We start from the raw sequence: 11,511 nt of genomic DNA, 5'->3' as shown, positions 1-11,511 counted from the left end.
TGTGGTGTAGAGGTGACAGTCTGTCATAGTCTCCTGAATACTTCCCCTCTTTCTGGGGTTGGCTTCCTAACATACCGGACCTCACCCTGCCTGCTGCTAATTTACACCGGACTCTTACAATGGCGCTTTCTCAAATTACACCCTATTCCCTAGTGCACTACTTATGTCCAGAGCCCTTTGAGTAAAATGGTTTTAATTGACAGCTTCAAAAATATTGTGATGAATAAAAGCTTTGGTTTAACCCAACATTTTGTCTCATAAACCTCATGTTTTAGTAAAAGGGACTCCTGAATGAAGCAGGTCCAAGGTCCATACTGTTGGAGAATCACTTCAACATGAGGCAATATTAGGACTGAAATGGGGAAAAACAGTTGAGATCATCCACATTCCTACTAAATCCTGGCCTCTGGGGTTTCCTCCCTCCCTGGATGCAAAGTGTATGTGAGCAGTGTTGTTTCTGCCTGAGAAAGAGGATGAAGTCCTCAACCAACCTGGTCTCAGAGCATTTCGTATTATTCGGTACATAAAACCAATCCACTCCTCATACACAGTATGATATYTTACATTTCGCATGTTATGTATTCATTTGTGGATGACGAAGATTTACAATTCATATGACATGTTACGAATTGCAATTCGTACAATATGTTATAAATTTGCGAAACGTACAATATGTTACAAATTTGAAAAACGTATATGTTACGTTACTTATTCCAATTTGTTGCTAACGTTGGCTAGGTGGCTAATGTAAGCTAGTTGGCTAATGTTAACTAGACTAGGGGTTAGCTAAAAGGTTAAGGTTAGCTAACATGCTAATTACCTTTGGTTCCTAGGCATTCACGTTATACAACCAACCATCCTCCTTTRGTTTTTGCCTTAAGTAACCACACCAAACGTAACATATACTAATTTGAGTGTCCCGGATTTACATTTACTATGTTACGTCTAGGCTATTTTTTATTTAACCTTTATTTAACTAGGCAAGTCGGTTAAGAACAAATTCTTATTTACAACGGCCTACCGGAGAAAAGTAGATTAATTGCCTTGTTCATGGGCAGAACGACAGATTTTTACCTTGTCAGCTCGGGGATTTGATCAAGCAACCTTTCGGTTACTGGCCCAACGCTCTAACCACTAGGCTGGTATGAGATAAGGCCGCTATGAGATAAGGCTGTCTCAACAGTCCACATTGATCTTCGGTAACTCAAAGATACTGGTAACTATCCCAAGATATCTCATTGGTGTTGTTTCCAATGGTAGTAAATGAAGCATAGTGGGCAGAACAAGCAAGGAGGGCAGAGACGGGTACAAGCTAGTGAGATCCTGTTAGCATGTATTTGCATATTTCCGTCAGGGGACGCCTTCTCTGTGAAGTGCGCACGTGCAATACAAATTTCCCTTGCACTCCTAAACAATTTTTTGGGGGAAACTTTGGCAAAGGGTAAAGTCTACAAAACTGTGTGCAGTGTCCTTAACAAACTCTAGTTTGGGGAACTATTGATGAGAAAATGTGTTGAATGTCGGGAAGTTTTATCTAGCTCCATTCTTCTCCCACTTCCCACCACTGGACTTCCCCTCCTCACTATATTTGGTGGTGAGTGGAAGTTCTAAACATATGCTTCAGATTTATACATCCTGAGAGACATTTGGCTCCCATCTGTGGGTAAATGTTGCGTTTTCCCTCCTACGGTATTAATCTTGTTATTCACATCTTGATACTGACATCTAGTGGTGCCATCTGCAACCACACGTTGGTTCTTTGGACTGAATTATGAGTTAAGACTGAAGAATAAACTACCAGTCACAGGTTCACTTTTTAACAGCATATTATTTTATTAGTTTCTTTAACCAAACCAAGAATGTAAATAAGACCGTACATATTTTAATACAGCGATGTACCCCCTGTACAAGTAAAACTAAACTAATTATCATCATGATCACACTCTCCACCACTCCCTCCTACACAATTCTCATTCCATGTTCTGGTTAGAGTGGGCCAACTGGCTCCATAGGCCCCTACCCACTAGGGGAGCATACTACTGTACATTTCTGAAGGACCCTTCTCACCATGGTAAACCCGAGATGAGTGAGCGGTGTAGGCTTGAGTGAGACTAAGTGAGCTGGAGAGACAGGAGAAGACAGGGACGATCTCTCCTCTCAACACTAACACCTGTCCTTCTGCCCCGGAACACAGCAGAACCATAGACTACAGTTCAAATCTGGAGGCTTTTTTCTCATGCTGTTCTCTTCCTCCCCCTCTCGGTCAGTCTCTTTTCCTTTTGGTGAGGGTTAACAGAATGCCACACTGAATGATTTTCTGTTTCTACAGTTTTTAAAATGAAACCCTCCACCACTCTCTAGCCCTCTCCTGCTGTGTGTCCTGGCTAAGGGCACCAGTACTCACTCTCTCTTTCTGTCAGTAGCAGCAGGGTAGGGTGCCCTACAGTAAAGTGTGTGTATGAGAGACACCGAGGAGGGGTGTGTGAACGGTGGTGGAGGAGTGTATTATAGGTGTATTCTACTCTCCTTACTCTTGAGGGAGGCTGGGAGGGAAATGGAAGAGGGGAGTGTGTGAGACTTATCCCTAGACTGGATTCAGGGTTTACCGACAACCCATAATAACTCCCCTTCCACTCTGCTGCCATAGCAACGGGGATTTCCAAAGGCTCTGTGACATCTTTGCGCTGCTCAACCTTTGGCTAAAGATAAAGAGAACCTGGACAATAGCCTGCCCACGTGTGCAACACGCAAAACACAAAAACACATACACACCCATACACCACCATGTCAGGCAAAGAAATGAGAGCAGAAAGCAGGAGGGAAGGCAGACGTATCAATAAATCAATCGATCAACTGCTGCATCTTACATTTCCTCTCTAGAAAAAAAAAAAAAACTGAATTACTTCAGTTTCTCTTTAAGTAATATTGGTGAAACCTTTGAGCACTAGGGGGAAGGTGTGTGTGGTGATCATGCAGAGATTGTACACACTCACATAGCTCTGTGRTAGTAATGATGGGAGGACAGGCAGGGGAATAGAACGTGTCTGTGCTTCACTAAAAGACATCGCTTTAAATAAGATTGTTTGTTCAACTACAAAAACAAAAGATTGATACATTCTTTTGTTAACAAAAAGAAGAGCCCTGTCTTCATGTGATTCAACTGAGAAAAGGAAAGGAACCGAAATCATAGAGCTATAAAAATGGCAAACTCAGCAGCGAATCTCATATCTTTTCTTTTTTCGCTTCCTCTTTTTCTACCATCGCGGTAGACATTTGAAGTACAGCTTACGGTGCTGCCTTCCGCCGAAAACACAGACCCCCAATAGTGGAGGACAGGAGAGAAGGAGAGGGGGAGAGAGGTGGGAGCACACACAGTAGCCCTCTCATTCAGACTTACACACCCCACCTCTCCTCCCTTTCTCCCCGCCCCCCCTCTCCAACAACAGCACAGGTGATGTGTGAGAGCGAGTGATTGTGTGAATGAGTGGAGCAGCTGGATTATTTCTCCACCTCGCCTTCTGTGGAGAATGTTGAGGCTCTACTTCCCCTCCTCTGGTTTGATGGCCTGGGGCTTGATAGGGCCGGTCCGGATGGGCTTGCCCACCGACAGAGAGGATTTGTCGGGCTCAGGGCGCTCCACGACTCCTACGGTCTGGTGGTTGGGGGGCAGGATGTCGAGGGGGGATTTGCCTCCCCCCTGGTCGAGACGAGAGGGTTTGGAGACTGACGGAGCCTTGAGTTGCTGCTCTGAGAAGAATTTATGAGTCGATTGGAGCACCTCGGCTCGCTGCTTCGCCTGAGGAACCGACAGGAGATCAACCAGTTAATACAGCTATCAAATCAATCACGTCATACTGCTGGGTTCATTTAGGATACATCAGGATTTCACCACCAGGCACATTCTAGTTCAACCAGTCAACTAATCAGCAAGCAGGACTAGAGCAAAAATGTGTCACATTGGGGGTACTCAAGGGCCGAAGTAGAGAAACACTCCTGTACAGAGATCACCACACATGTAGAGCTCACCAAAGACATGTGCACTACAGTACCCATAACCCTTCAGTACTATACCTTGAGGTCCTGCTCTGCCTGGTTGCCTCTGGGACCTGGTGGGCCTCGAGGTGCGAGGGGGGGAGGAGGCCCTCTGGGGGGGTGGGGGGGGGGGGGGGGGGGAGAGGTGCTGCTGGGGGAACTGCTGCTGCTGCGGTAGCGGCCGGGGGTGAGGCATCAGCCCTCCTCCCAGAGAGGGAGACATGGGTGGTGGGCCCATTGGCGAACGCTGCATCCCTCCACCAAATGAGTTAGCATGCTGGGTGTGGGAGGGAGGGCGCACCAGAGGAGAGACCATGTTGGGCTGAGACAGAATCTGAAAGGAGAGAAGGAGAAGGTGTTCATGTCAAGCACTTTTTCCTTGGATTTCTTTCTAATAAAAAGGATCAGTGTTAGGCTCTGGTCTATCCCTCTCCAGTGTGTGTGTGTGTATTACCTGTGGGTTGAACTGTCCAGAGAAGTGCTGTGTGACCCTCATGGCAGCAGAGCTGGGCTGGAACTGTTTCTGGTACAGCATGCTGTTCATCTTACTGGACTGGCTGCTGGMAGATGTAGAGCTGGCCCTGACCAGACAACAAAACATCAGCTCTTGGCACACTCAACAGGTAGAAGGTGTGCGTGTTAGCAGTAAGGACTAGAGGGGAGTGTGTGTGAGAGTGTTACCTGTAAGGACTAGATGTAGGAGTAGTGTGTGTTTGTTACCTGTAAGGACTAGATGTAGGGGTAGAGTGTGTGTTACCTGTAAGGACTAGATGTAGGGGTAGAGTGTGTGTTACCTGTAAGGACTAAGATGTAAGGGGTAGAGTGTGTGTTACTGTAAGGACTAGATGTAGGGGTAGTGTTGTGTGTTACCTGTAAGGACTAGATGTAGGGGTAGAGTGTGTGTGGTTACCTGTAAGGACTAGATGTAGGTGGTAAGTTGTGTGTTACCTGTAAGGACTAGATGTAGGAGTAGTGTGTGTTGTTACTGTAAGGACTAGATGTAGGGGTAGAGTGTGTGTTACCTGTAAGGACTAGATGTAGGGTAGTGTGTTGTTACCTGTAAGGACTAGTGTAGGGGTAGAGTGTGTGTTACCTGTAAGGACTAGATGTAGGGTAGAGTGTGTGTTACCTGTAAGGACTAGATGTAGGGGTGAGTGTGTGTTACCTGTAAGGACTAGATGTAGGGGTAGATGTGTGTTCTGTAAGGACTAGTGTAGGGGTAGAGTGTGTGTTACCTGTAAGGACTAGATGTAGGGGTAGAGTGTGTGTTACCTGTAAGGACTAGATGTAGGGTAGTTGTGTGTTACCTGTAAGGACTAGTGTGGGTAGGTGTGTGTTACCTGTAAGGACTAGATGTAGGTGGTAGAAGTGTGTGTTACCTGTAAGGACTAGATGTAGGGTAGAGTGTGTGTTACCTGTAAGGACTAGATGTAGGGGTAGAGTGTGTGTTTACCTGTAAGGACTAGATGAGGGGTAGAGTGTGTGGTTACCTGTAAGGACTAGATGTAGGGTAGAGTGTGTGTTACCTGTAAGGACTAGATGTAGGGGTAGAGTGTGTGTTACCTGTAAGGACTAGATGTAGGGGTAGAGTGTGTGTTACCTGTAAGGACTAGATGTAGGGGTAGAGTGTGTTTACCTGTAAGGACTAGATGTAGGGGTAGAGTGTGTGTTACCTGTAAGGACTAGATGTAGGGGTAGTGCTCCTAGCGCTGTGAGGAGGAGTTCCAGGCTTCATGTCCATCCCACTGCCAAACAGCTTCAGGTCCATCTCACACATCTGGATAGAAACACACACATTACGTCATGTTTCTGCTCGCAATATAATAAGGCTTGAAAGACATACAAACGTCTCTCTCTCACATACGCAGAGCTTTTGATTGTCCCTGGTGTACCTTGCTGGAGGGAGGCTGCATCATGCTGTGTGTGGGTCGGTCCAAAGGGACCCCTGTAGGGCTGAGAGACGGGGGGCTGGCGGCTGAGGCTGGGGGGCTGAGCCTGGGGAGGGGTGGGGGCAGCGCCAGGAGGGGTTGCCACCCCAGAACCATAGTTAGGAAGACCTAGCTGGGAGCCCGGCGAGGACTTGCACCTAGAGAGGAAGAGAGCGAGAGAGATGAGTTAGTTGCCAATGTCAATGATTGTCGTTGTGACAATCATCTGTTTGAAAGTGTGTAAATAATGTGTATACCTGCTGCATGGCAGAGCTAGGAGACTGTGTGTTACTATAGTAACTGTTCTGTCCGTGTTGCTGCACCTGCCCCGAGTACAGGTTAGAATGCTGACTCATCCCCTGACGCTGAGAGGGGACGGAGGGGTCGCGGGGCGGGGGGGGGGTTGTATAAGACAATATTCCTTACAAAGCTCTTGTATAGTCACATAGAACTGGAGCATTTACCAGGATAACATGAGTTCTCCCACTCAACAGTTATAAGAACGTTGCTGCTACGTTGTGTGTACCTTATCCCATACCTGCAGTAGGTGTGTGTCTATCAGCTGGGATCCTCCCATGCCAGAGGGCTGGTTGAGCTGTGGTTCAAACAGGATGGGGATGTGTGTGTTGGAGGGCTGCTGGTAGGCCAGGCTGGACTGAGGCTTGCCCAGGTCAGGGCCCCCAACCCCGGGGTAGCTGTGGAGAGACGGCCCTGATAACATCATGGGGCTGGGCTGGGACAGGCTGCTCTGCATAAAGGCCTGCTGAGACCTACAGGACAGAGGAGTGAGTTGAAATAGTGTGTGATCAAACACACACACCTCTTACCGGTCAGAGTGACTACACATCACCCAAACAGCATTGTTGGATAAATACACAAACATCAACATATCCTGCCACATATCATAATGAGTGTGTGTTACCTGTAAGGCTGCAGTGAGGAGCTGAAGAGGTCCTGTGGCTGGGAGACGGGAGGTCCGGTGTTGAGGCCTAGCTGGGCCTGGTGAGAGTGTGTGTGTTGGTGTGTGTGTTGGTGTTGGTGCTGGCCCTGCAGGGGAGCATAGATGGGGATTGGAATCTGCTGCACTGCTGCCTGCTGGAGGGGAGAAAATAAGGCCTTATAAGGCTTCACAAGGGAAGAATAAGGTTTTATAAGGGGAGAGTAAGGCTACATAAGGGCAGTTTAAGCTTTAAGACAAATTAAAGAGATCCTTGTAGTGTTTACCTGTGAGAGTCTAGGCTGGTAGCCCTGCTGCTGTGCCAGAGAGGGAGGTGCCAGGCGGGGGTTGCTGAACAGGTGACTGGTGTCCATGTAGAACGCTGGAATCTGGGCTGCAGAACGAGAGAGACAGAACGAGAAGAGAGACAGAACGAGAAGAGAGACAGAACGAGAAGAGAGACAGAACGAGAAGAGAGACAGAACGAGAAGAGAGAGGGAGAACCAGAGAGACAGAGGGAGCAACAGAATGAGAGAGACAGAACGAGAAGAGAGACAGAACCAGAGAGACAGAGGGAGCAACAGAATGAGAGCGACAGAACAAGAGAGAGAACGAGAGCGACAGAACAAGAGAGAGAACGAGAGCGACAGAACCAGAGAGAGAACGAGAGCGACAGAAACAAGAGACGAGAACCGAGAGCGACAGAACAAGAAGAGAACGAGAGCGACAGAACGAAGAGAAGAGAGACGAAGAGAGCGACAGAACAAAGAGAAGAGAACGAGAGCGACGAGAACGAGAGCGACCAGAGAATGAAAGCGACAGAGAACAAGAACGACGAGATGAGAGCGAGAAGAGAGCGAGAGAACAAGAGAGAGAGAGAGAAAACAAGAGCGAGAGAGAGAAAACGAGAGAGAGAGAACAAGAGAGAAACGAAGACGGAAGAGAAACAGAGAGAAGAGAACAAAGAAGAGAAGAGAACAAGAGAGAGAGAGAACAAGAGAGGAAGAGAACAGAGAGAGAACGAGAACGAGAGAAAAGAGAGAGAAAGAGAACAAAGAGAAGAGAACGACGAGAGAGAGAACGAAGAGAGACGAGAGAGAGAGAACAAGAGAGAGAACAAGAGAGAGAAGAGAAGAACAAGAGAGAGAGAGAGAACAAGAAGAGAGAGAAGAGAACAAGAGAGAGAACGAGAAGAGAGAGAACAAGAGAGAGAGACAGAACAGGAGAGAGAGAGAACGAGAAGTTTTTAGTACCTGATGTACTAAATGTTTACTTGTTCATGAATAGGAAATATATATATATATATATATATATATATATATTATATATATATTATATATATATAATATATATATATATATATATATATATATATATAAAATGTTAGCTTTATCCTGTTTATCTCACTCTTAACTTATTAGTTACTGTATTTCTGACTGCTGTTCTTTTCTTTTGGAACATGAAATCACTATCAGTTAGCATGTGGAACATTCAGGGACTAAACTCATCAACCTTTGGACTGAAGAGTTTAGCACTGGAATTCAACAAAAATCTTAAAGATGTTGACGTCATCATTCTGCAGGAGACATGGTGTAAGGCTGACATTGTCACTCACTGCCCCACAGGCTACAGAGAGGTACTTGTGCCATCACAGAAACACAGCTCTGTCGATAGAGGCAGAGACTCTGGAGGACTGATCATTTGGTACAAATCCGAACTACAAAATCTAATTGACCCCCCCAAAATTGGTAAATTTCACATTTYGTTCAAACTAAAAAAAGAACTTGTACTGACAGAAAAATATGTGTTCCTTTGCGCAATATATATCCCCCTCAGAATCCCCATATTACTCAGAGGAGATCTTCCCCACCATTGAGGAAGAGACGTGCCATTTCCAGAACCAGGGAAATGTGCTCATCTGTGGGGACACAAATGCGCGCACAGGAACACTACCTGATCTAACGAGCACACGAGGYGACAGCTTTATTACAGGCCATACTGTTTCTAACTGTCTTAATCTCCCCCATAGAAACAACAGTGACAGCACCGTCAACAAAAACGGAAGGGATCTGTTGCAGCACTGTAGAAGCCTGGGTCTGTACTTTGTCAATGGTAGGTTACGGGGGGACTCTTTGGGGAGATTCACCTACTGCTCACCTCTTGGCCACAGTACAGTAGACTATATGATTACAGACATTGACCCTTTCTCTCTCAGCTAATTCACTGTCAAGCCACTAACACCTCTGTCTGATCACAGCCAAATTACATTGTTGCTCAAAAGAACAGACATGGACACAACCAGACATTCACAGCCCAGTAAGCTGTACTACATCAGAAATTCATACAGATGGGCCCAAAACAGCAGAGATACCAGAAAGCAACCTGTAATCAAAATATCCAAACACTCTTAGATAACTTTCTGGATACCACATTCACTCACAGTAAAGAAGGCATCAATCTAGCAGTAAAAAACATCAACTATATATTCAGGCAAACGGCAAAAGAAGCACAATTGAAATTGATAAAAATAAAATYAGACCACAGATGACAACTTGTTTGATGCCGATGGTAAAATTATAAGGAAAAAACGTACAACACTATCCAACCAAAAGCACGGAGACCCAAATAATGGTGAATTACGCCTTCATTACTGTGAGACTTAAACTCTAGAAACGTACACTCAGAACCAAAAAAGTACAGTACAACAGCAAGCAGCTGACACTAATTGAGGAGTCCATAAACACAAACAAATTCTGGCAAAATTGAATAAAATAAAATAAAATCGAAACAAGAGGAATTAGCGATACAAAATGGTGACATATGGACAACCCATTTTAAAACACTCTACAACACCGTTCAAATTGACACAAACGCAGAACAACGCCAAATTCATGCGAAGTTGAATAGACTAGAAAAAGCTATAAAGGACAATCAAAATCCATGGGACTCCCCAATTACTGACCAGGAGCTCTATAAGAAACTTTAGGCCTTCAAATTTAAAAATACATGTGGACCTGATGGCATCCTGAATGAGATGCTCAAACTCACTAGCGCAAAATTTCAATTGGCTATATTAAAACTGTTTAATTTGATCCTGAGTGTAGGTTATTTCCCTGACATCTGGAATCAAGGACTCAGAACCCCAATCTTTAAGAACGGAGACAAATTTGACCCTAACAATTAGAGGCATTTGTGTGAACAGTAACCTGGGGAAGGTTTTCTGTAGTATTATAAATGTAAAAGTTCTAAACTTCCTTAATAAGCACAAAGTCTTGAGTATAAGACAAACTGGATTTATACCAAAACATCGCACGACTGATCATATTTACACCCAACACACCCTGATAGATAAACATGTCCACCAAAATATACGCTTGCTTTATCGACTTCCAAAAAGCATTTGATTCTATTTGGCATACAGGACTGTTCTACAAAGTTATTGAAAGTGGTGTAGGGGGTAAAACATATAACATAATTCAATCAATGTATACTGGAAATACGTGCAGCACTTGGCAAGAAAATAGCAGAATTCTTTAACCAGGGGCGGGGCATTCGCCAGGGTTGCAATCTGAGCCCTGCACTCTTCAATATTTACATCAACGATTGGCCACTATTCTAGAAAAATCCTCAGCCCCTGGTGTTAGTCTCCACAATTCAGAGGTTAAATGCATATTCTTTGCAGATGACCTATGCCTGCTGTCACCCACAGCACATGGCCTACAGCAGAGCCTGGACCTGCTAGAGCAGTACTGCCAGACCTGGACCCTGGCAGTAAACCCCAAAAATACTAAAATAATGATTTTCCAGAGAAGATCCAGATCTCAGGGAATTAGACCAAAGTTCTCAATTGGTACACACTACAATTACTTAGGTTTAAAAATAAGCTCAACTGGACACCTTAATGAGGCAGTGAATGAACTGAGACTGAGGCACGCAGAGCATTCAACGCCATTAAAATACCTATTGAAATTTGGCTAAAACTAATTGAATGTGTCATTGAACCAATTGCACTTTATGGCAGCGAGGTGTGGGGTCCACTTGCAAAACAAGATTTCATCAAATGGGAAAAACACGCCATTGAAACCCTGCATGCTGAGTTCTGTAAGATTCTCCTACGTGTCCAGAAGAAAACTACAAACAATGCATGCAGGGCAGAATTAGGCCAATATCCACTAATAATAAAAACTCAAAAAAGCAAGTAAGTTTTGGAAACATCTAAAATACAMTGACCCCCTCTCATATCATTACCACGCCCTGCAATGCCAAGAGCTGAACAAAGAAAAGAGTCCCCTCATCCAGCTGGTCCTGGGGCTGAGTTCACAAACCTGTTCTACTAACACACTTAAACCTCAGGACCAGAACATCCAATCAATCCGAATAAACCAAATTACAACACAGTCAAAACAAAACTACATTGCTTATTGGGAAACACAAGCACAAAGCAAAACGCAGTGCTATCTGGCCCTAAATCAACAGTACACCGTGGCTAACTATTTGACCATGGTTACTGATCAAAACCTTAGAAAAACCTTGACAAAGTACAGGCTCGGGGTGAGCACAGCCTTGCCATTGAGAAGAGTAGACACAGGAAAACCTGGCTCCCTGTAGAGGAAA

At 45.0% G+C, this 11,511-nt stretch overlaps 1 protein-coding gene across 1 annotated transcript in view; it reads right to left on the bottom strand.

Moving 5' to 3' along the window:
• Window positions 1-1,808: 1,808 nt before the first annotated feature.
• The window catches only part of LOC111971856 (protein PRRC2C-like), a 52,229-nt gene continuing 42,526 nt past the window's right edge, over window positions 1,809-11,511 (bottom strand). Inside the window, 11 exon segments of the mRNA XM_070445987.1 lie at window positions 1,809-3,796; window positions 4,072-4,167; window positions 4,169-4,366; window positions 4,487-4,613; window positions 5,706-5,809; window positions 5,925-5,963; window positions 5,965-6,111; window positions 6,218-6,325; window positions 6,499-6,730; window positions 6,883-7,055; window positions 7,185-7,556. Coding sequence (XP_070302088.1) covers window positions 3,539-3,796; window positions 4,072-4,167; window positions 4,169-4,366; window positions 4,487-4,613; window positions 5,706-5,809; window positions 5,925-5,963; window positions 5,965-6,111; window positions 6,218-6,325; window positions 6,499-6,730; window positions 6,883-7,055; window positions 7,185-7,556 — 1,854 coding nt within the window. The 3' untranslated portion in view covers window positions 1,809-3,538.

The sequence above is a fragment of the Salvelinus sp. IW2-2015 genome, linkage group LG13 (assembly GCF_002910315.2).
Source record: "Salvelinus sp. IW2-2015 linkage group LG13, ASM291031v2, whole genome shotgun sequence".
Classification (NCBI taxonomy): Eukaryota; Metazoa; Chordata; class Actinopteri; order Salmoniformes; family Salmonidae; genus Salvelinus; species Salvelinus sp. IW2-2015.
This window is presented reverse-complemented; position numbering and strand designations above follow the sequence as displayed.